The sequence below is a fragment of the Mirounga leonina genome, unplaced genomic scaffold, assembly GCF_011800145.1.
Source record: "Mirounga leonina isolate KUSES-001 unplaced genomic scaffold, KU_Mleo_1.0 Mir_53, whole genome shotgun sequence".
In the NCBI taxonomy this organism is placed as follows: domain Eukaryota; kingdom Metazoa; phylum Chordata; class Mammalia; order Carnivora; family Phocidae; genus Mirounga; species Mirounga leonina.
Window position 1 is genome coordinate 5,308,009 of NW_023270807.1, and position 26,009 is coordinate 5,334,017.

The 26,009-nt window shown below is 41.4% G+C and overlaps 1 protein-coding gene across 3 annotated transcripts in view; it reads right to left on the bottom strand.

The window, feature by feature from the left end:
* Positions 1 to 26,009, bottom strand: part of BTBD9 (BTB domain containing 9) — a 427,542-nt gene that overhangs the window by 146,508 nt on the left and 255,025 nt on the right. For all 3 annotated transcript variants that reach the window (XM_034991363.1, XM_034991361.1, XM_034991362.1), the window contains exon 7: positions 5,564 to 5,673. In XM_034991363.1, the coding sequence (XP_034847254.1) occupies positions 5,564 to 5,673 (110 nt within the window). The remainder of the gene's footprint in view (positions 1 to 5,563; positions 5,674 to 26,009) is intronic.

Genomic DNA, 26,009 nt, shown 5'->3' on the forward strand with positions numbered 1-26,009 from the left:
TAATATAATATAATATAATATAATATAATATAATATAATATAATATATAACATAATATGTATTTATTTATTTTTCATTATTTAAAATTAGAAGCCTAACCCAAAAAACTAAAGGGGAAAAGAGGGGCGCCTGGGTGGCTCAGTCGTTAAGCGTCTGCCTTCGGCTCAGGTCGTGATCCCAGGGTCCTGGGATTGAGCCCCGCATCGGGCTCCCTGCTCGGCGGGAAGCCTGCTTCTCCCTCTCCTGCTTCCCCTGCTTGTGTTCCCTCTCTCGCTGTGTCTCTCTCTGTCAAATAAATAAATAAAATCTTTTAAAAAAATAAATAAATAAAGAGGAAAAGAGATCACCTATAGGAGTAGAGGGGACAGGAATAGAAGCTGGATTTCTCAAAATAAAGCTCTTTTGTAGATTTGATTTTGGAACCATGTCTATATTTTACGTAGTTATAAAACAAAAAATCTTTAAAGGTAATCACCAAACAATGAAAGCAAAATTGAGTAAATGAATCCAACTGCATACTGACATAGTGGCATGACCACACAGAGAATTATTTTAGATGACTTTATAACACAGTAATTTTAATATATATCTCTAGTGGATGTACCCTCTGGGCCCCCAAAATCATCGCAAAAATCTTAAACTATTTTCAATGACCATATGGTAGCACTGCTACTGTAATTCTGAGATTATTTTGTATGTACTGGGGACAAAGCAAATGAATTATTGTGCCTTATCGCTGGTCACCAAGATTTTTAGTATAGGAAGAAGGAGCTGCAAGATCAAAGGCTAAACAAAAACCTTGCGTACTGAATTTTAATTAGAAGTGTCAGCATGCACTCGTGATATATTTTACCTGTTAAATATATGATAAATAAATGTGCATGTATTTCCTAGTTCTGTCCACCAGAAAGACCCAGAAATAGTGACCAACCCAGTAGCAAATGCCTCCACTGAGGTTTCCAAATGTCATTTCCCACTGAAAGAAACCAGGGCTTTTTGAAGAAACGGCTGATCGCAGATCAAGGCAGGAAATGTACAAAATGAACCTGGGATGTCGTGTCATGCCAGAAATCAGGGAAGTGTTAAGGACTATGCAGGTCATGTCAGAAGGACTCAAGAGCCAGTATGAAGAGGCTAAAGATGGGGACAATTTGAATATCAATAATAATAACTGCAAGTGATTAAAACGTGTCCAATTTGTTTAGTCCCATAAATTGAAAGTGATATATACTCCTCTTCTTTCCCCTCCAAACAGTCCCCACAAACAAATCTCACTGGTCACCTATGGAGGATGCTGGGTAACTACCTCTTTATTTGAAGATGGTAAATATCCTTCTATTCCCTGGCAAGCTGCATCTCAGGATTATCAAATGAGTGTTGAGGGAATTTTTCTAGCTACCAAATAAAGAATGATACAATTCGAAAATAATCATTTTGCAATTCCAAATTATGAAATAATGAATCTAGGAAATAATCCGAATGAATGGGAATATCCAAAAGAGAGAGATAACTGAAGATTTTCTATGCTTCTTAATAAACATATGTACTACCACCTATGGAGCATTTTCACAAAACAAACAAACAACAAAAAACCCCAGAACTTGAATCGGATTGAATCAGAATCTAGCTAACTACCAAGTTACAAAAACTACAACAGAGAAACATGTTAAATATTACCATGGGGATTTAATCACCCAAATTTAGGCTGTTAGAGACTCTACAGGACAAAAACCAAATAGTTTCTTCAACAAATTATAATCAGAAAGAGGAAAAAAAAAGAGAGAGAGACAGAGATAGACAGACATGTGGAAGGGAACCTATAGATTTAAAGAGATTTAAGAGTCATAATGACTACTTATTGACAGTATGGACCTTATCTGAATTCTGGTTTAAACAACCTGTAAAAACACATAAACTCCCTAGACTTGATCCAATTAGGGACATCTGAACACTGATTGGATATTTAATTTTTTTTTTAAGATTTATTGACTTATTTGAGAGAGAGAGGATGGCGAGAGGAAGCACAGCAGGGGGGAGGGGCAGAGGGCAGAGGGAGAAGCAGACTCCCCGCTGAGCAGGGGGCCTGATGTGGGGCTCAATCCCAGGACCCCAAGATCATGACCTGAGCCGAAGGCAGACGCTTAACTGACTGAGCCACCCAGGTGGCCCTGATTGGATATTTAATATCCATAAAGAATTATAGTTCAATTTTGGGGTATTATAATGATATTGTCATCATGGCTATAATAGGGAGTTGTACTTTTAGAGATACATAATGAAATATTTATGGATAAGATGATAAAATTACCATTGGGGACTGGTGTCAAAATAATCTGATAGGGAAGAAATGGGTAGCATATAGATAAAACAGATTGTCTGTGGGTTAATAGTTCTTTAAGCTGGGTGGTGGGTACTATTCTTTCTACCTGAATAATAGGGTGTTCAAAGAAATGAATTTAAATACGAGACTAAATGAAAGGAAGCTTGGCAATTATTCTGCAAAACTGCTAGGACTTGGCAAATGTCATGTGTATATCACAAGGTGGAATGCCAAGGCAAAAGCAAACGCATTCTGTGGGAGATTGAATGTTTATAGAATAGCGGTCATATCTATTCTAATTACTCCTTGCATGCCTCATTGGTAAGACAGGTTAGCGATTCCTATAAACGTCTCCCAACAAAGAGGAGACGGTCATCACAGGCCGGCTCTCTCAGGGGAGAGTACACCAAACATGATCCAGAAGCTGCTGCCCAGTGAGAAGGGGCTGTGGTGGCAGCAGCAGATGAGGTGGGAAGAGGCAGACCTCCAGATCTGGTCAGTGTGGTCGCAGGGAGACCCGTCCCTGTGGATATATGAACCCACAGGGTTCCAAGGCTCCCCCATGAACCTATACAAGTGAAGATGCATAAAGAATGACATGCTGTCAACAAAAATGGGAAAGAAACCCTTTGGTGGGAAACAAGACTAAAATCTTACAAAGCTTATTTTTGCCTGGCATCATTATATGTTGTCAGTAATAACATTAAAATCTCATTAAAAAAAAAAAAACAATGCAAGTATTTTTAAAGTAATTTTGAGGCCCATAAGGAGAGTACTGCTCTAATGAGAGTAGCCTGAACTCTGAAACAAAGAGCAAGAGTTGTGAAAGAGAGAAGTTCTGTATCTTAAAACGTAAAAGTAGGGTTGACACCCTACTAGTTATTCATGACGACATTATTTTACTTTTTTCCTTTTTGTCCCCATGAAAACCTGGAGTGTCTATCCATGCTTCTCAAGGAAGGAGTGCATATTTCACAGGACACAGGAAGGAGGTAAGTGCCACAATTTAAAGGTGACTCCAGGTGATTCTGATGTACATGGTGCCCCCACCTAGAGGACCACTCCCTTCTTGGAGGTCCCTGTAGGGTGGCTGGCTGAGGCCTGTGTGCAGCCAAAATGCATCTGAGATCATCAATATGGGAAGCTGACCATTGCTCTTTCAAATACCCCTTGAAACTAAGCAGAGCTGCCATGTCGGACAGAGGATAATGAAATCGCCCTGTGCTCCTCCACGACTCACGTTACCTCCCTGTCTGCCCAGCGTGGGGACAGCTCTGAGCTGCGAAGATGGTAGGAGGAGGGCCAGAGGGGATCCCACTGCAGGCCATCTACCAACGAGCGCACGTACATACCTGCCAGCCTGCCCCCCTGCTCCCATTCACGTGAGGGACGATGACAGGCAGATGACTGCGGTGCTCTCTGCAGTCAAACTTGGGAGCATCCCAGAAAAGAGCTTGAAGAAAAGTGTTTGACCAGAAACCAAACACACTTCCTGCAGCTCTGCAATCTTCTTTCATCCCCTGACATGCCCGAGACCATTACGGCTTCTGATAATGCTGATAAGCTCACTTTGGACAAAAAATGCAGACCAACAACAGCATCCCTCACTACAATGGATCCTGAGTTTCACCCTGTAATGGCTTCTCAGGCCAAACAGACCTGTTTCTTGGATAATTACAGTGTCCAATAAGAAGGGGACACTGACTGAAGTAGATGGTGCCTGCCATGTGGCAGGTTCCAGAATGCAGTGCGCTGGGCTGACATGAGTCGCTGAATGGCACCCGGGCTGTGACTGTGAAGGTGGGTGGGTTCCTAAGAGTCTCCTCAGTAAGGACACCCTTAACTACACAATCACATATGCAGCGGGGCCTACAGTTTATAACAGAGCATGGGTAGCCGGTGAAAAGATGTATCCTCGCCGCAGCCATCTATCGCCAAAATTCCACACAGCCCACGGAATTAAAAGCCTTGGTAATATCAGGTAATGCTTCAGCAGTGTTAACTTTCAAATTACTTAGAAGTCATAACAATGAGTAACATTTATATTTAATGGTAAAAGTTACATCCATAACAAAGGTAAAACCAAATTATTTATTTTAGCTGAGCTCTAAGATTTCTCTGTACGTTAGAATAATGGCTACTCCTGCCACTTGACTAACATTATTCTTCCAAATTTCCCTAAGTAAAGGATTACATTTAGGACATGGCAGGTCTTAAGGACATTTAGACTTATGACCATCCCAAGAAATAGTAAACATCTGCAAGTTACACTCATCTTTCCCATTCTAGTCATCACCGTGTTTTTAGGACATGTGTCAACATGCTATGTGTCCCAGCATGGAGTGGACCTTCGTAAAGACAAAAGAATTCTGTCTTAGGTATACCAAGGCAGGGACACCTGGACGTACAGAGTCCCTTTTCAAAGAAGCTGCAGTAAAGACAGATTCGAGGATCTAGTCAGTCAAACCAGGATCTTCGCAGGAGGTATGTAAAAAGCCGTGGGCACGGCTAGGTGGGAAAAGCCACTCACGCTATCTAGAATGTCAAGACCTGGGCTGGACTGCACACAATGCCACACTAACACAACACAACAGAAAACAACCAAATAACTAAACCAAAATTTAAAATACTCTTCTGAAAGATAAGTCAGACAGTATTTCCCACAAGATAACTTGACTTTCACAATGACGATTCAGTAATTCTGGTCTTATTTAAATTACAGGTAGGCATTTTCTTGAGGCAAATTTGGCTGAACAGTGCAAATATGGACTGATGTGTCCATGAAAAGGAGACAGTCTCATAGTGAGCACCGTTCATATCCAATTAGAGGCCAAAATACCTCCATAGCCTTGGAAAGCATGAGTGTTGGATCAATATTCTATAGACTTCTTCCCTGATCTTACCTACCATTAAATATAGAAAAGCCTTTTGTGTAAAAGGCTTTGCTGGACTATCATAAGCATTCCCCACATAGCAAATCTGAAATGCATCACTAGGACATTTTCAATTCTTAACTTCTAGTGTAATATTTATAGTCTTTTCTTTTATGTTTACTAGAATTATTATTTTGACTACTTCTAAAAATGTAAGACTTCCCCTATGTCACTCAGCCATAAAGCATTCAAATCAACCAGTTCTTAGTCAAGCTGATTAAAAGGTGGGTTAAGATGAGTTAATGGGGTAGCAAAATACTGAAGATAAAATATCAAACCATATATAAAAAAATATAATTGCAATACTTACCTATTAGCCCCTTCTCAAGAGTGAAGGTTTTGTTTGTAAACATACATTCAAAAGCCACAATGTGAAAAATCTTGTTCACTGTGTTGTGAGTCCCAACTATTCGAATATACCTGGGGGTAAAAAGAAAATCTGTTGAAGAAAATGAGCTTCCATCACAACCAATCCAAAGACAACAGAATAAGATACATTGTGCAAATATACAGTGTACCAGGGCATGGACTAAAGGAGACTCTGAACTTGACTTCAGAACCTCTACCTGCTCCTTAGGGCTAGCTCCAACTGAGCCTAGAAGAATTACAGCAAAATTAGGGAGATACCACTTTCCGGAGAATTAAGCAGAACTTAGATCTGATTTACCTAGAAAATTAAACCAGGTACCGTTCAAGCTCAACCCCTGAATGTCATTATAATTATATGTCCATGAGACATTCGTGCTGGAGAATCACGGCTTCTGTCTTCACCTTGGGGTTAGGAATGTGCCTGTGCCCAGGTACACCAACACTCGCCAAATCAAATGTTTTCCAACTCAGGAAAGATTTCATCCATTGGAGACAAATGCATGAAATCAATACTACCTTCTTACTTAACAGAAAAATCCACAGAAACCACTAAAAACCACTCACAGTTTTTTATATTTCAACACTGCTTCTAAATCCTTGTAGAAAGTTAACCCTATATACTTACACCAGCCCCGGCCCCCCCCACCCCCCCACCTCTACCCCCTCCAAGTTGACTGCTGGGAATCCTCCTGACCAGAGGAAGTGATCTGCAGAGGTGACCCAGCCTGCTCTGCAGCCTCCCTCCTGGCCACACGGATCTGACATCTGCACACAATGCAGGGTTTCACGGGGCAGGTCTTGAGCATCCTGGCCTGTTCACCCTCTGTATCTCCCTGGAGGCTTCACATCCGACAAACAAGCATTAACCTTGGAGTGACTTGTTTCTTTCACTCTCCAAAGGGACCTGACAGCTCACAGGTTAATGGACAAACTCATTCTTCTGAGTGTCACAGAAATCCCTGGGGAATGTGCCACACATCGTCTTACTGGGATTCAAAGGAAGAACCGGAAAAAATAACTAGATTAAGTGATAACACTCTCCCAAATTATGAGCTATGTGCTCTGAAGGATGGGGCATATTAAATGAACACATTTCAATTAGGAGATGACAGACTGGGCAAGGTTTTAGTAATATCCTTCCTCTGCTGTGTAAAACCACCTTCGACTTCGATGATATAATTTTACTTCTGAGTTAATTGCTGTTCACTAATTCGGTAATTCCCTTACATTTCTCATCACTCCAAGTTAACTGTGTAATGTAAATGCCAATTTAAAAAAAAAAATTCACATTACAGAGACTATACTTGGGGTTCTTATGTCATAAGCTATTTTCCCTCCTGTTCCTTCAAGCATGAATCTCACGGCATTCCTGGTGCACCTCATTTAGCCATCTGCTCCTTGACATGAGCTGGTCACTCATCTTCATAACCAATCTAAATGCTATCTTCTGGACTGGCTGTTCAGTGTGCCCATGCCCACTGCAGGGAGACACCAATCTTCCTGTATGGAGAGTCAGGGCGACGGCTGCGCTCATCAGAGCCCTCTGATTAAGCCTGCCTGAGCTGTCCTCTCGGGCCCTCAAGGCAGACAGAAGGTACTGATGCTACTGTGTTTGGGTGGGTAGGTGGGGTTCGAGTACAGTAAGTTCTAAATGGTGTGCGAGGAACGGGAATTGTGCTGGTCTTTCCCATTGGCGGGGACAGTCTCTATAGACTTTCTGGAAGGGAAGGGGTGTGTTAAGCCTCGCACATTGGCCTGAATCTAATTTTGTCCATTTCCTTAAACCCACGGGAACGTAACCAGCATAGCATTTTCAACTGCTCATGGTCGTGACAGCCTGAGTGCTGCTGTCTGTAACCTTGGAGGGAATCGAGGGAATGTGGTTTGGGGAATTTGATCAGATCATTTTCCTTTTCCCTAGGTAGAGTCTCCACCAAAGGAGAGGCAGCTCTCCTAATACTGTGCAAGGGAGAGGAGCCAGGAAGCAACCGCGAAGGCCCTTCCCCATTGGCAGTTCTTAAGGTTAATAGTCCGGGCTGACTTAAGGGGACGCAGTCATGTTCCCTCCCTCCCTTTCTTCCTTTTTATAAAAAAATGTTATACGGAACCAGGTTCTCCAACTTTAGATAATAGTCATTTCCCAAATTTAACCCTGGTGCAAATATCAAAAATGGGAGAAAATATGCAACCTTTCCCTCCTCCATCCCCCAATTGTAAGAAACTGAAAACAGAAAATTGTACTGGAATACATTTTACAGCCTTAATGATAGTGCTTGTGATAACAAACAAGATAATATATATGGTTGGAAAAGCACTGAGAGATGCCTCCAGATAAAAAGTTCTCTATAAATGAAGATAATGTTATCTCTGCTGCATAATCCTGAGGTCAAATTAGCAATTCGCCACTGTACATCACACTTCTTGATTAGCCCGTTACACGTAAATGCTCATAACAAGTTTAATTATTCTGGTCCTACAATACTTTCTAAGTCTCCTCAAAATTATAGCATAATTTACAAAAATGGCATGAAATCCTTATTCAAATACACATTCTAAAAAAAATGGTAACAAGGTCACGAGAAGGACACTATGTTCCTCTTTCCCAGCGAGGAGTGGTTTAGCACAGGACTCCTTTCTTCACTAAAGATCTGCACTGGAAGTAGAAAATAGGCTTCCACTAATCCCCCACCTTTAGTGACCAGTAGGGGAACCTGGAGCTCTACACCGAGAACTCAGAGGCCTGGACCCAAGAGCAGTGGGCTAGAGGGAGAGGGGCGAGCACGGACTCCAGCCCTGACGAAGAGCAGGGTTCTCTCACAATGGAGCATCCCTGAGGCAGAGGAGAAGTTTTTATTACCCGAGCTGTTGAAAATCCAAGGGATGGGGATGGGGATGGGAAGAGGGTCCTCTCTTTTTCACTTTTTAAAATAATTTTTTTATTAACTGTATAAGGTATTATTTGTCTCAGGGGACAGGTCTGTGATCCATCAGTCTTACACGAATTCACAGCACTCACCATAGCACATACCCTCTTTTTTTTTTTTTTTTTTTAAAAAAAAAACAAAGCATAACTCGCTTCTGGGTCATAACACCTAAACAGGAGTAGATCTCACATTTTCTCTGCCACCAAAGATTCTGAATAAGGGGGAGAGCTTGAGATGAATTTTTTTTCTCCATTCAGCATCATCTCTCCAAAGCACAGTCAGACTCTGATTTAACCTGATAATAAGGGCAGTGGCAGCTAGTGACTTCATCAGTGTGCAGAGAGGGGCACTGCTGAAGAATAGAGCAGCCCTCCTTTGTTCTCTCTGACCCTCAACAGCAGCTCAGACAGTTGGAAGATAATTAAAACTTAAACAGCGCTGAGGAAGGCAGCTACGCAACAGATTGGCCATTTCTGAGGAGGCTGAATGCTGTCCACATGAGCCCTCGCGGGAACTGTCTGTTCCTAATATTCTCCTCCCTTCCCTGTGTTGCTTGTCTTCTTGTCACTGACAGAGACCGGATCCTGCACATAGTTCACAACAGGATGTTTCAAGGCAGAAGTTTTCAGGAGCTGTAATATTGTGGGTGAAAAGAGATTCTGTCTTCTTTAATGAAATGAAACCTAAAACCTTCAGGACAGCACTCTAAAACTGAAAGGCACGACAGAGTTTTGAAGAGCGTGCTTTGGAGGCTAACAGACAGGTTTGTCACCCAGCCCCATCACTTAATTAGCTCTGTCACTTTGGACAAAAAAAAAAAAAAGCCTTAAGCCTCTTAAACCTCAGTTTTCTTCTCTATAAAATGAGGTCAATAACACAAACCTTATAAGATATTTAGATGATATAAGAATTTAAAGTGTTTAATGCAGTGCTTGGCAGAGGAGGATATGATTAAACAGAAATTCAAGGAGTAGGTCACTGGATGCAAAATTTCTTGGGTGGGACTCTGAGAATGCTGGTTGTCTGGAAGAGTATTCCTAACTGTAGATGTTAATACGGTGCATCCAGGAGGAGGCAGGCCCACCCAGGGGCAGACTTCGAGAACACAGGCAGGGTCCTGTCCTTCCTCCTCGGGCACCATGGTAGAGGCACTATGCCCACAGAAGGAGACTATATTTGGACTGCAGATCCCCTGGCTCTATGGTATTTCCTTCTTTAAGCTTCTAGTCTCTAGAAAAGTCTATTTAAAATGTTCTTGACCTGACTCAACCATACATGAAGAAGCAAGAAAAGAATCTTTTGCCCATATTTGGTCTAGATACCCATACCCACAGAAGAGTTTCTTTTTTGTGCAAACCCTAGAAGTTTGCAGTTTTAGTTCATAAGAAAAATACATTAGCATTTCCTAACAGAGAGACATCATAATACTGTGACCTAGAGGAATGTTGCTTTAAAGATGTCATTGCATTCCCCACCTGTTCTGGGAAATGTACAGATTCCCATCCTTAGCCTATCTTTCTGTCATTTCTTGTCAGAATGCTACCAGATTTGATTTCTAAGTCACATAGGACACATTTTTCACATACTAAGGGAAGTACAGAAAAGGAGAAAGTACAGAGAAATAACAATGTGTACATTCCCACTTTAAATCCTTTGGTATTCTCTAGTCTTTAGTTCTGGTGGACCACAAGGCTACTTGAGGTTAGAGTTAACCCTTAACCTTTGGCTCTAGTTATAGGCTCACCCATGTCTGTACTGAGCGGGTTCTACTCCAAGATAAAACTGAATTCAGTAAGAAATATTTAAATGAGCTCTCAAGGGATCATCTGAAGTCTAAATCCATCAGAATTCTAGTCTTTGGTAAACAAAGTTTTATTCTCAAAGTGAACTTCATATTCTTGGGTTAAACAAAAACTCTTGAGGAAACTAGATTACCCTGAGATTGTGCGCAAGGGCTCCTTAACATTTTGGCTCTTCCTCTGAGGTAGCTAGAGAACTCTGCTGTGGCCAGATGTGGTCCTCCAGCGAGATCCTTAGCTCCAGCATTTTCTAGGGACTTGCGACTGTGTGAGGTCTGGATTCACTTCCAAGACTTCCTATTTGACTCTTGCTTTCAAGGAGATGCTAAGAATGTACATAAATAATTCCCTGACCCAAGAAGCAGCTAATGTCTGCAGGTCTTGCCAGTATGGTATTTTCTTCCAGTTCTATGTACAGTGTTAGCGCTCTTATAATCAAACCGAGACTAGAGGGGGAAGTGACTTCAGGTCTTGTTGCTAAGGCAGCAAGTGGAAAACAGTTTACTGCCAGAATGACGAAAAGCTTCTAGAAAAAGCAGGTTGCAACAGAAAAGATTTGTTACTCTTAGAAAACCTTCCCTCTGGCTGATCTGTGGAGCTATAGATTCTCCTCTACTGACTTCGGCAAAGGGCCCCAGCAGCATTTGCTTATTTGGGAGAGGAAGAATTATTGAAAGGTTAAACAGTCTGTGTCCAGAGTTAGCCTAAGCAGAGGCTACTGTCTCAGAGAACAGTCCTGATGCTGTCTGACCATTAGCCCTGCAGAGGGAGCAATCACGTTCCAGCACCTCCAGGATTCAAGGACAAATGAACAAGTCATCTTGGTTTTCAGAGAAAATTGATGCTCTATCGAATCAAGTATGCAGAGGGGATAAGATGGGTAAATAATTACTAACACATCATAACCCAGTGCTACCAAAATAGCACTTTTCAACATTGGAGATAAATACTTAAGTGTTGTTTTTTATTTGGAGGAATTGTGAATTTTGAACAGTAGGCCTTTTTCCCACCTTCAAATACATAGAACCTATCCTGCCATAATTACATGCCTTCAGCTTATGGAATTATATTTGGAATTAATATTGCAAAAAGAACTTAATTATAGTATTTACATAAATCATATGAAAATGATATAATCCATAATGTTTAATTTCCTGATTGCACATTTATGAGTCAACAGCCCTTGCAGGTATACCGGGTAAATCTGCTATTAATCAAGATTTAATAAACACCTACTAGATGCCAGAAATTGTGCTAAACACTGTGAAGAATGGACCCAAAAGACAGGATACACACGTTCATCTAAAGAAGGTTATAGTACAGTTTAGAAGGCAAGACTAAAACATATTAGCAGTAGTGGTGAAGAGAAAAACATAAGAGCTTCTTATCTATTCACACATGGTGAAGAGGTTAGCCTACTCTTAAAACACTGAATTCTGCAATATGAACTTTAAAAGTCTTCCCTGTGAACTATTCTTGCTTCAAAGACCAAAACAAAACAAACATGGCTAAAAGAAAAATAATCCTCAACCCCTCTCTCTTTCTCTCATGCACAGACACGTGCGCATGCGTGCACTCACACACACAGGCACCCACATACACACACATGTTAACTCAGTATTTACTATGTGCTAGCTGCTGATATTGGGCGCTGGGGTATGGGGTTCAAGAATACACATCAGATCTCTTCCCCATGGAATTTATATTTCAGGGTCGGGGACAGACAACAAATAAAAAAATCAAATAATAACAAATAATTACACACTGGTTGGTCGGTGATCTATTTAACATTGAACTTTATAGACAAACTTGCTACACCGGAAGGACAGACAGTTACAAAACCTCTCCCTGCAGGAATAAAAGGGTCAAATGGAAAGGGCAACACTCAGCCTGGGACATGGATACCATGAGTAAATGAGTCTGAGGTGTAGATACAGTTCACCTATTATAGGTATTTAGCAGGATATAGGCAAAAATCTAATTAAGTAGGCTTCCTAGGATCTGGAAAGAGAAACTGATTTGAATTTCATGGGAAGAAATGTCTTATTTATTTCATGGTTTAGTTTTCTTTTTATCTTTGCTTTTCTTTCAGATTGTAATTTTCAAGGGATTATAAAGAGACAAAGTGGGAAGTGGAGGATAAAAAATGAAAAATGAATAAGGGAGAGAGGGAGGGAGGGAAGGAAGGAAAAGAGAGAAGAGGGATAAAGGGAAGGGTGGGGATAGGGGGAGAAGGGGAGACGGGGAAAGGGGGAGAGCATGAAAATGAATAAACCAATCCCTTCTTCTGTCTCTGTTATGTGCTAATGTGAACAAATCCCCATGTGGGAATACTGTTAACCAATTTTATTACTCAATAAAACATTGAAACCAACACAAAGTGTATTTTAAGAAATAGAACTAAATTATCAAAAGTTCAACATTTGCATTTTTTCATTAACTTTTCTCCTAGCCCAAGATGTTGGGGGCGGGGAGAGGATTTCACTACTTTCATCTTTTAAATGGCTGCATTATCTTTTTCAGTTTATCCAATAGGCTGTGCATTCCCACGAATGTAGACAAATGAGTCTAATGGCACTGTGCACTAGAGAAAGAGCAGAAGAAAATTAAATTTGTTAGTTTCCCTGCGAATCTGTAAGAACTCATTTGGTGACTATGACCTGTAGCAAGCCTGTTTTAGGATGGGTAAGGAAAGATTCTCTTTTTTTTAAACCTAAGACTATGATGGGTATATGCAACTTATTATAACTTAAAATTTTAAGAGCTGGAGGAGCTCCCCCCTCCCTGTCCTTTTAGAGTAAAAGATTAAGTAGAGAAGAGAGGTAAACAGAAGGAGAAGAAATTTGTTTTTCACCAAAGAAAAATCTAAGCATCCTTCTAGGAATGTAAATATTTGACATACTGAGAAATAAGACAGGAACTGCTCAAGACGTTCAGAATAACAGAAGTGAAAACTGAGTCAAAGTCAAGAGAATAATAAAGAGACCATAGGGGTAAGAAAACCAGTCTTCACTCTAGACCCCTGAGAAACTAGCACTGGAATTAAAATAAAAGCCACCAACTTCTGAACACATCCCATGTGGTACCCTTTGCATGCATTATTTCCTTTAATGGAAAACCCATACCCCACACACTCATACAGTCGGGCTGGAGATTTCAAAGCTTGACACAACATATGTCCCTCGAAGCCTCTGAATTCTTTACAAGCTATGCAAAGAAACCTGTTTCAGGCAATAATAGCTCCTCAGAGAACCAAGTGAAATGTATGTGGGGAAAACAAACCCAACCCATAAAAGTCCCACACTTGCCACATACCATCCCCAGCTACTTCAATGGTCACAGAAAATTTCAGGGACCTTCCTTTGCCCTTTGAGGAATTCTGGACCTTTACCTAGAGTATATAGATGGGGGTGGGTGGGGGGGAGGGAAGAAAGGTCCAGAGATTTCCTTAGCACATTATTTGAGCATCAGTGTAACTATGTACAAACCTACCAACCAGGCTCAGAGTAATCAAAGTAAATAAAAGTAATACTACAGAAAACTTGAAAAGAATGCTCACCACCACCAATACATATGCAAATGATAACAGAAGTGAGAAAGAGAAAAGCAAGTATTTTTGTCCTGGGTGCAAAAGCTGGTATGGATATGTATAATGTATTGTCTCAGGGGTTGTTAACTGGGAGTGCATGACTGATTATACTGTACTCCAGGTTCCAAACAGCACAAAGGCTTACTAATTTCAGCACTCCTGGTATAAGAGATTTTGCTGCTAAAATCTGTCAGCGTGGTAAAACTTTAACACAAGCAACAGAGAAAACAGCAAGAGGCCCCACCTGGCATTATTTGGTGGTCTACAAGATCTGCAGCTTCTAGCAGGGGCTAAGAAGACATAGGCCAGGTCCAAATCTAACGGTCTGCCCGGTCATTTTAAGACATTTCCCCATACACCTTTTGTGTTAGGAGTCCTATGCACTGTTGAGGCTCAATTTTGAAGCCTGTCCCCAATCCATATTTCTGCTGGATTAGCAAACAGGTTGGGAGGTGGAGTAGTTTGGCAAGGATTTTCCCCCCTCTCCAAAGCTTCTTCAGAGTTCAGCCATTCGTGACTTAGACTTTACTGGTACAGCATTAGTGCTAAGCCAGTGATCAGAAAGAAAATGTCAATCCTTACACTTGTTTCAGAAATTCAAGGAAAGAAAAACCTAGGAGAGGAATTCACATAAAGTAAAATGCATACTTGGTAAGAGAGAATTTTTAAATAAACAAGAAAATTCTTATATTACTAAGAGTCACTGTTACTGCTGTGGTGTTTAGACTCCTCATTAAAACAAAACAAAACAAAACAAAACAAAACTGACTTAACTATTTCTTTTTCTCCTTTTACATTTTAAAATTAAAGTTTTGGGGTTTTTTAAGATTTTTTTTTTTAGGTAATCTCCACACCAAACATGGGGCCCTAACTCACAACTCCAAGATCAACAGTCATATGCTCCACTGACTGAGGCAGCCAGATGCCCCTAAAATAAAGTTTTAAACCTACATAGTTTAAAAGGTCAAATAGCCTATAGGTTTATCATTTCCTCTCCTCCCTGGAGACAACTGTTTACCTGTTTTAGTGGATTAGTTTAGGATTTATCTCACATCTATAATTATCATGCTTTTTAAAAAAGATTTTATTTACTTATTTGAGAGAAAGAGAGAGAGCACACATGAGCAGGGGGAGACGCAGAGAATCTCGAGCAGACTCCACACCCAGGGTGGAGCTGGATGTGGAGCTCGATCCCATGACCCTGAGATCATGACCTGAACCAAAACCAAGAGTCAGGATGCTTAACGACTGAGCCACTCAGGCGCCCCTATAATTATCATGCTTTGAATGCTATTTCTTGGTTTTTTGGTTTTAGGCTTTATCTACCAATCTCCTTCTATGGAGGACAATTATCTAGCTCTCCCCTCTCCATATGCACCCTTTCCCATCCCCCCAATTTAGATTATATTGTAACTCTCGTTGAATCAATATTTGGTGTTTACATTATGATTATGTAAACATTCATCATAACTAATATATGGAAGTACTTTCCTTTCCTGCACATTTTTTTCTCTACCAGAGTAAAAATAGTCTTGACTTTTGTTTTGCTTAGTTTTGTATGTGCTCAACACTAACTCACCCCCACTCTCCCAATTGTCCCTTACTTGAACTAAAGCTCCTCTCAAAACATTCCAACACACCAAGTATTTCTAGTAATTTCTTCTCCTTGAAGAAGTTTCCCCAGGCCTTCTGGCAAGTTTCAGTCAACTCTGGGTGCCCTCTGATCTGATGCAAGCTGTTATCCTAAGATCTGTCTTCCCCATCATTCCAGGGACTCCTTTCATCTCTCTCCTGTGCTGAACTGTCCCTGTCCTGTATCTTGTGCTTTTGGTCTACTCTCTCATTTTGGTGAAGAACATCTCCCAGTATCTGGAAGGTAAAAAAAAATTTTTTTTTGAGAGAGACAGAGAGTGATAGAGAGTGCAGGGGAGAGGGGCATAGGGAGAGGGAGAGAATCTTAAGCAGGCTCCACACCCAGCATGGGGCCTGATGCAGGGCTTGGTCTCACAACCCTGAGATTATGACCTGAGCCGAAATCAAGAGTCGGAGGCTTAACTGACTGAGCCACCCAGGTACCCCAAAAGGTAAAAATTTTAAGGCTTTGTTTGTCTGAACATATATTCAGTCTACCTCAATATCTGACTGGTAGTTTGACTGGGCACAGAATTTTAAGTTGGAAGCAGTTTTCCTTCAGAACCTTAAAGGTGTCACTCTACTGCCTGTCGAACTTCTTGTTTTGCCATTGAGAAGTCATGATGATACCTGACCTGGTTTCTCTTTTTCTTGTTCTTTAGAGAAACTATATCCTGCCTGGAAGCATGTAGATTTTCTCTACATCCTTAGCATTCTGCAATTTCATTATGATGTGCCTTGGTGTGGGTCTAATTTCTTCCACTGGTTTGGGCACTCAGAAGGCCCCTGCAATCAGGAAACCCACGTACTTCAGTTTTGGTAAATTTTCTTCAATTATTGGTATTGACTCCTTCCTCTGAATTTTTAAAAATCTTTCTTTGTAAAACTCTTTGTTTTGGATATGGGACTGCCTTAACTTCTCCTGCACTTCTATACTTTCTCTATTTGCCATCTTTGTCATTTTGTTCTACTTTCTGAAAGAGTTCTTCAACTTTATCATCTCTGCTATCTACCAAGTTTTTCATTTCTGCTTTAATATTTTAAATTTCCAACTGTACTTATTATTCTCCAAATGTTCCTTTTTTAATGGCATCTTCTTGGCATAAGATTGCTGTATTTATTCAATCTCTCTGAAGAAAGCAATGATTTTTTTTAAAGTTTCCATCTCCCCATATAGTTTTGCCCTGTTTGTTTCAGTCTTTATGTTTCATACTCGTTTCCTCAGATGTCTGGCTGTCCAGAAGGTTATTAGGAAGAAAGCTCTGGACATACTATAGGGAATTCTGAGAACACAGTTTCCTGAATGGGTCAACTGTTAGGAAAACTCCACTTACAGATTCTTTAGCTCTTCCCTCTTAGGCTGGTCAAATTATGTAGGAAGATATTTCTAATCCTCTGCATGGAAGATATGGGCCTGACTGCCAGAGTTTTAGAAGCTAAGTGGTGAAAGTGGGCAAGGGGCATTTGTTTGTGTATATGTGTGTATGTGGGGCGGGTAGGGGGACGGCTATTACTGAGAGGTGGGGTCTCTCAAGCACATGGCCACTTAATCTTCCTACAGCAAGGCCTTTCTCAACTGTGCATGGTATCTTTCCTGGTTTAGGGACGCTGTTTTACCCTCATCAAAGACTAAATTTCCAAAGTCAGATAGAGAAAGACAAATACTACATGATCTCACTAACATGTGGAATCTAAAGAAGCCTAACTTGGGGTGCCCGAGTGGCTCAGTCGGTTAAGTGGCTGGCTCTTGGTTTTGGCTCAGGTCATGGTCTCATCGGTCATGGGATCAAGCCCTGCCTCGGGCCCTGCGCTTGACACAGAGTCTGCTTGAGATTCTGTCTCTGACCGCCCCCCTGCTCGTGCGTGTGTGCACACACGCACTCTCTCTAATAAATAAAATCTTTAAAAAATAAAAAAGCCTAACTCAGAGAAACAGAGTAGAATGATGCTTGCTGGGGGCAGTCAGTGGGGTAGGAGAGAAATGTAGAGATGTTAGTCCATGGGTACAAACTTCCAGTTGTAAGATGAATAAACTCTGGAGGTCTAATGTGCTGCATGGTGACCACAGTTAACAAAACTGTATTATATACTTGAAATTTTCTAAGAGAGTCGATTTTAAATGGTCTCAGCACAAAAGAAAAGGTATTTGTGTGAGGTGATGGACATGTTAACTAACCCTACTGTGGTAATCATTTTACAATGTATACGTGTATCAAATCATCGAGTTATAAGTTACACTATGTTAAATATCAGTTATATCTCCATAAAGCTACAAAAAGAAAAGAATACATTTCTACTTTCCCAACAGAGTGGGGGAGAAGCAGTCAAAGTTCTGTGAAGTGGGGAAGAGACTGCAGAGCTCTTAATTGTTTCATAAACACATAGCCAACCAATCCTCATTTTAGCCCTTGCCTTCCTGCCTCAGTCCTCCTGGCTTCAAAGGCGCCTGGTTCCTCGAATTCCTAAGCCTTTGAGAATTCAGTGGCTTCGAAATGAGTTTCCTTGAGCCTACTGAATCATCTACCACTCGTTCCTCTGCTTTACAGCTCCCTCTTTCATGTTCTGACCTCCTCTTCCCATTTTCCCCTTATCCTTGTAGGTGAATACCGTGATTTAGTGGGGTGTGGCTCTGAAGGGTGTACTAATCGATGTGTGTTCCGTTTACCCTCATTACGTGAACCCTTAACTATCTCTCACAAGAGCATGTCCGTGCCTGTGGTTACTCCTACAAGGAGACAGGTTCAATCAAGGAGCTCTGCTGGACTTACTAAGTCTGAGACCTTGGCTCTTCCAAGCTGCTATGGCCACAAGGGTCCAGCCTCTAAAACTGCCTGGTAGTTAGGACAATCATACAAGAGAGAATAACCATTCTTCCTCATTTCCTTCCCTGTCCTCGGCCTGAGGGCCACAACTCTTTATTCCTTCTTGTCTTGAAGTAACATTTTCACCTTGTTGCCGCTCCTCCACCCCCTTTTCTTGCCCCCATTCCTTCCACCAGGTCTTCAAATGGTTGTCTCAGATTATTTAGCTATTTTGTTTATTGGACTGGTTTTTCGCTAATTAAATGTCCAAACAGGGATATGTCCAGACAGTCCCATAAATTATCACCATTCTGCAGAAGGATTCAAATCACTGAGTGATTCTGTGAGCCACAGACTCCCTGTCTCTAAAGAAAAAGGGGGGGGGGTGTTAATTCCCACTGAGTAAAAATAAAATAATTCGGCTCCTCCTCACACCAAAGCAGCTGCACAGACAGCATTGGCCGCTCTGTTTATCTTGGTAACTGTGGAAAAACACCATCTCCTCCCCTTCCCACTCTCTCCAGAACAATCGCCATGCTCCCCACATGCAGATGAGGTGACTTAGACTCTCTGGAGCAGAGACAGGCTTGTCTGGTGTTCTTCCTGCACATTCGCGCTGCACCCTCCCTTTGCTGCTGCGGGCACGACCCGCTTGGTGCAGATAACAGCTGCTGCGGGGGACCTGACGAGTCAGCTGCGGGTCGCCTGGAGGCTTCTCATGCCCCAGCTCAGCCAGCTGCATGTAAGCAGAGCCACGTGAAGCCAGTGCCAGAGGAGGAGAAAGCACATACTGTACATCCTCTTTAATCCTTGGAGTTACTGCGGCAGCCGCGAAAGGAGAGGGGGAGGAAGGACAAAGAAATACCTCGTAGGCGTGGGGAGCAGGGCAGCCACGGGTTCTAAATCAGGCAAGGGGAGAGCGGGATGCCGGTGGAGTGGGGAGAAAGCTTTTGACAAGGGTCCGTTCAATTTTACTGCTGACCCAGGGCGTCGGAGGAAATTCTCACGCTCTTTGTTCTCAATCAGTCAAGGCAGGATTTAAAGACAATAGGAAATGATTTCCAACTGATTGTGAACTTAAAGTTTAAGGTAAGGAAAGAAGTTGAGTACACGGGGACGGGAAGACCAACCACCCAGGTTTGCCTGGGACTGGGCTGGGTCTCACGGCCCAGGAAACCACTCAGTTCTCAGGCAAAGCAGGATAAATGTTCACCCTGTGCCACCGACAGCTAGGCCCCCTTCCCGGGCTCAGGCGAAGAGGGCTGCATTCATATTCCGCTCAGCACCTTCCTTATCTTCTAGGGCCGCTCCTGCCACGCAAACGCTTCTCAGCTGGTATCGTGCAGTCTAACAGACAAGGGCATTAAAAGGCTATTCTGTGCTTGCCTCTCAGTGGAAGAGGGAACTGTGTCATTCAGAGCTCTCCCTGCTTCCTTCCTGGGGTCCCTGTCAGAAGCGCAAGCCTTGCAGCCCACACAGCAGAATCAAACTGATGGTGGCACAAACTGAAACATGGCTCCGCTCAGGGCCTGGAAACAGTGCATCCTGCAAGAACTTTAAAATGCTGAACTCTGAAAAGAAGGAAGCCAAAGAAAACTCATTTACGCAGAGGTTGATAATTCAGTGTGGGGATTATTCAGGTTTTCTTTTCTGCTCTCCCCTCTCTCTGGCCCCGCTCATTAGGCCATTTCACTGCTCATTAACAGGGAGGAGGAGGAAGGAAAGGAGGGGGCAAGTCGAACTGGCCGATTTTTCTTCTTATGAGCACGTTTCCTAGGGAGGGCATTCAAACTGTTGGCTCCAGAGGTTCTTCAGTGGGGAGAAAGGATTGAGAATAGTGGTGGTGGTGGTGGTGGGGGGGTTGTGACACTATCTGTCGATTTTAATCATTTGGTTTCTCTTAATTCCCTAATAGGATGAATTGCTGGTCCTCTGTTTTCATGGAAGGGCTAGCAAAAGTATAAATGTTAGACAAAAAAGACAAAAGATTACTAGTTAAACCACACAAGTTCCCATCTTTTTTGGAAAAGATCATTTGACAGACTGGTAATGCAGCCAATTTACAAATAAATATAATTGGATGATTATAGATCTTGCTTTAAAAATTTACAGCCTAGATTAGAGAAGTTCTGGTTGGTTCAGATTAAATGGGAAATAGTAATTTGAGAAATTTCCCAGACAGAGCAATTCAGTTGTGGTTTATTCACTTAATTTCTCAAAGCCTTAGTTTCCTCATCTGTAAAGGGAAAGATAACAGTGCCTAACTTGGGGGTAAAATAATACAGGTGTTAAGATTAAAAATACATACATACATGCATGCATGCATACATACATACAAACATACATGTGCCTACCAGTCAGTACTTGACCAGGCACATAATAAGTGCTCAGTAATTGGTAGCTAGCAAGTAGGAGGTAGTCAAAAATGTTAAACCAGAGGGCCAGGCTGGCTCAGCCAGTAGGGCATGTGACTCTTGATCTCAGTGTCATGAGTTCAAGCCCCACGTTGGATGCAGAACTTACTTAAAAAAAAAAATAAATAAATAAATAAGAGGGGAAATTTAAAAAAATATTAAATGAACATATTTAACATAATTCAGCAATTTTTTTTTTTTGAGGAACTACTCTATACTCAGCACTGTTAGGCCCCAGATATAAAAACAAATATGAGTAAGTCAGTTTCTCAAAAGTCCACCATTTTAATGCAGACAGGTAATTACAATGGATACTAATAAATGTTATTATACAAATTCTCCACAAGATAGCATGGTGGCACCAAGGATTGGCACCTAATCCAGACTGGGAAGATCAGAGGTCGCTTCCCTGATATGATTGCTGAATACTGGAAGATGAGTGAGTAATACCTGGGAAAAAAATGTATGGGGAAGGAAAATCCAGGGAGAAGAGCAGTGTGCAAAGTCTAGGAATGTGATACCGGGAAGCCTGGCAAGACCGGGCAGTGTAAAGGGACTGGAGTCCAGACTACTGGACCAGAGCAGAAACAGAATTGGAAGCACAGGGCAGGGCTATAAAGAGAACAGCAGGATGATGGCTAGAGGGAGAGCCAGAGTCAGGAGAGGGGTCTGTTTTACTAAGTACTAAGAGGAAGTGATCTCAGAAGGTTAAAATGCTGCAGGGGAAAGAGCTGCGAGTAGAGAGGTAGAGGTTGCTGCTTCCCAGCCATCTAAGGATGGAGTGGGTTCTGACTCAAGGGTATCCGTCTCTAGCTCTAATGAGTCAGGGTCTCATTGGGTGCCTCCACGAACCTGTTCAAGTGTTGAGGGGGTCTGGGTCAGTGGTTCTCCACCCTGAATGCCCATCAGAATCGCTGGTGGGAGGGGGGGGCGCTTAAAAATATATGGATGTCACCCTTAGACATTCTAATTTAATTGGAATGAGGTAGAGATTATAATGTACAACTAGGGGTGGGAACCATTAGTCTAAATCATAATAAACACCTACAGTCATCCATAAATAAAGACATACATTTCAAAAGCAAAGACGGATTACTTTGGGATTAATGCTCCCCTGGATCACTGGACTGCTGCTGCACTTTTTCAGTGGACCTCCACGTACTTTTCTAGCTCCCTCCATCATATGCCCTCTGTTTGAATCACAGGTAATTCCTCAAGGGCCTCAGGTGTCTATGCCTTCCTCGTGTAGTTTTTGTTTCTGGGTGTACCGTTCTCTCCATACTTCCTTCGGGAACCCTTACGTCTCCTGTAAAGCCCAGCTCACACTGTATGTAGTCTCCCATGATACTGATTTATCCCAAGAAGCATTAATTTCTCCCTGATTAGTGCTCACCTAACTTCTATTAGAGCTTGTCTCACATTGTAGGAGTTAGGTGTCCACTTTTCGGCCTCCCCTCATAGGACTCTGATCTTTCTGAAACACAGAACTTTTCTTGCTCATTTTCCTTTTTCAAAGCACCCAGTACAATATCCAATGCAGTGCAATGAATGCCCTCAAATGTTTGCTAAATGAACGAATCAGTGTGGGCAAACAAAAGGTCATCATTATAAGAATTGCATTTAAGGATGTAAGAATTTTAAAAGATTGTTAAAGTTCATCAAAGCAAATAATATTTATGTGAAAATACTTCTTAGAGGAGTATAAATTACTCCTAAAGAGCAACAGACAAAGAATTTTCCAGAGGTGTTATACAGAGTATGGAAGTAGATGCTTATGCCTTGGTATATATGTCTCAATTAGACACTATTTCTTTTTTCAAAACCTCTCTTTTTATAAAGTAGCTGTATTCTGATGGGACTGTGCACAGTTGCAGGAATGAGGTGGCAGGATTTGATGAGTATAGCAGAAGAAAGGAAAAACACCAGTAAGGATTCTAAATGACAACCATCAGCAGGTTAGAGAATTGCTTATAAATACAATAGAATTAAATAACCATGGTGATAGCAGAGTTGCTCAAATATCATCACAGAGGAGAGATAAAAATTCCTCTCTAGAAAGAGGATGATATTGAAGTCCGGCTTTTACTCATGGGAGTGTCAGTAATAGGAAAGAGTGGCCCGGAAATGACAGAACTGAACGATTTAGTAGGAGAAGAAGATGAAGGTAAAAGTAAAACAAAACAAAACAAACAAACAAAAAACCCCCCCCAAAACCCCTCAGAACTCTCCTGATTATTGCTATGAGAAGGTGCATATTGCCTACTTCGATGGGATTCATCAACATCTACTTTTTAAGAAGTTACTCTAACTCTGAAAAATCTGCAGGCAATGCCCTCCAATTCTAGCAGCAGGATTGTGCCTTACCATGATTACTCTGGGTATACGTAACTGGGAGAAACAGAAAGGGAGGAGATAAAATTATTTATGTCATCAGAGAAGTACAAAGAGAATAAAAAATGGCTTGAGAGGTATATTACTAGGAGTAATGGGAAGAAATTAAGAAAATGGTGAAATTAGGTTGCATATCAGACATTCTCTCAGCATGATTTTTACTGCGGTATGAAAGCATCTTCTGGAATAATAATGCTAATTTTAAATGCCCTCTTAATAAAATGCTCAGGTTGCTAGAGCCTATTAGGCAGCATAAAACCTTGTGAGCTCTGCCATCCCGTTCTCGGGTCTGCTGCAGCCTGGCTGTCACAGGCAAAAGGCCTGGTGAATCCTGGGCACTGTGGGGTTACGCTGGCCAGGTAAAAGATGGAAGGCCCATCACTCAAGTCATTTAAAATTGGACACAACATTAGAGAAAATGCAATGGAGCTGAGTGGGATGAACTAGAGAACCTAATGTAGCATTAAAAAAAAAAATCACATTCATTGGTGCCAAGGGACATTTGGAGGACACTGTGTTTAAATTTTGGACTCATTTTGCAGGAATAAGTATCAACTGTCCTTGATCTTGCAGCGGACTCCTCACACAGGCACTCCCTCCTAAAAATATTAAGCAAAGCACTGACGACCTGAGAGGGAACAGTTTAAATCTTCAGCTCATGAAATAATTCCCTTTTCTCCCTTCTTTGGTTCAGTGATGATGATGTCAGCATGCATCTGCGGTTTGTTATTTTTATATGGACACAAAAGCAGACAGAAAATACATTAAAGTGATGTGTAATTTTCCATGCAAATGGTTTCAGACTAACAAGAGTTGTGCTTTATGATTAAGTGGAAATTGATTATTTGCTTTAAATATTTATGATAAAATGTTTAGAATTAACATTTAAGTGATTCAATCCACGAGATCTAAAACTTTGCAATATTCCTTGGCTGACCTTGGCAACGAATGTGACATGGCACATATGTTAACTTAGCCATGGAGAGATTTCATGTTAATAAATCACCTTCCACAAACAGCAGTCAAAATGGTTCTGTGCCTAGTTCTGCTACCAAACCTAGGCAATCTAGAGCAAATCCTCTCACCTTACTCTTTCAGCCCTTCTAACAGAACACGATGAAAATACTGACATCGGTGACTGGAGAAAAACTAAGCCAAATATGTTGATGAGTGAGACAAGGTCCTGTGGCTCTTGAGGGGTGAGTATTCTTCCAGCCCTGAGACCTCTCCCAGAGATGCCTCAATATCATTGAGTAAGGTACCAGTGTCATGTAAATGAATCAAGCCCTAGGAAGGCTGAATCCTATGACAACAGGAATTCCAAAGCACTTGAGGGAAGCAATCCAGCCTCCTAAAGCTGTTTTCAGGACCGTGCTAAACTGTAGCACAACATCAAGGTTAATGTCAAATGGTTCAGAATGCGAACAGTATAAGCATTAGGGCAAGGAAAAAAAAAACCTGGGCACTGAATCTATGCCAGGCAGTATACTAATAAGCCCCTTATGCATGTTATCTCATCAAATCCTCATAATTCATGAGGTAGGCATGACTACTATCCCCATTTTAAAGATTAGTAAATTGAGGCACAGTCATACATAGTGTTTAATGAACTTGCCCAAGCTCACAAGCTAAGAAGTGAAGAGCTATGCTTTGAGACAGCCTACACATCAAAGCTGCGTTTTAGTTCATTATAGCTGCCTGGGCAGCATACAACAGCTATGGTTGTTAAGTCATAGGTCCCTTTTTAAAAACAAAACACAAACTTGAACTTGCATCTGTCCATAAGTCCCAGGCCATGGACCTGGGGGCTAATCTCCATAGCTAAACCGGGGAGTAAAAATCTGACACACTAACAATTAGTAAGGGTAACAAGCTATACAGCTGGTATAATACAACTCCTCAAGGCCAAGTCAACCCGTAAGTAACACTTCTGTGTCTCCTTATGAATTTAGAGATAAATTACTTAAAAAAGAATTTCTGCTTTTAAAAAATGGAAGGAAAGGCTGTTCACAAATTAGACAACTGCTGGTTTCCAGAAACAAGGTGCAGAAGAAACAAGAGAAAACAGAGACTGTTGTTTCCATGTTAACTGGATACCTCTCACTCAAAAGGAGGAGATTACATGGATCTCATCTTTGCTTCCTTATCTGGTTCTTCAGTGCTTATGCGTGAGAAAATGCAGGCTGTACTTCAGAATTAAAAAGAGGATATGACCCGCTTCGTAAATGAATAGGCTTAATTTATCAAAATGTAAAGAACTTACAAATTAAATATTTTTAAAAGCCCACTGAATCTGATTTTCACTTGTCAAGCAAAGAGGCTCACGGTTTTAATTTGCAAAATAAGCATCCCCCTTCCTTGCCTCCATCGTGACAATTAAATGCATCCTTAGAATGACGTGCAGGCATTGCTCAACAGCTTCCTCCGACTTCTTTTCAAGGAAAATCTTTTCCCGTCTATAGATTAATTCTGACAGCTATCTGGAGTCACCAAGGAACCACCCCATTTCCCTAGCTCTGCGATGCCAGTCAGCTGACACAAAAGCAGGGTCTGAAAAGGAAAGCTGTCCCCAGAGCATGTCATACAAAGCACGTAGATACTGGAGACTTCATTACAGGGCACAACCAAAGAGTATATGTAAAACAGAGGCCTGGCCTTCCCTTAACAAAACAGTATTACTGGCTTCAGAATTAAAACCAAAAGATGTATTTAACATCAAATATTTTGGAAGTTGCTACACATCAAAATGCTCCTAAATAGTTTCAGGCACACAACTGTGATTGATCCCATGAAAGAAAGTGGAGAAGAATGATAAATATAATGGTGATCTATCTTAT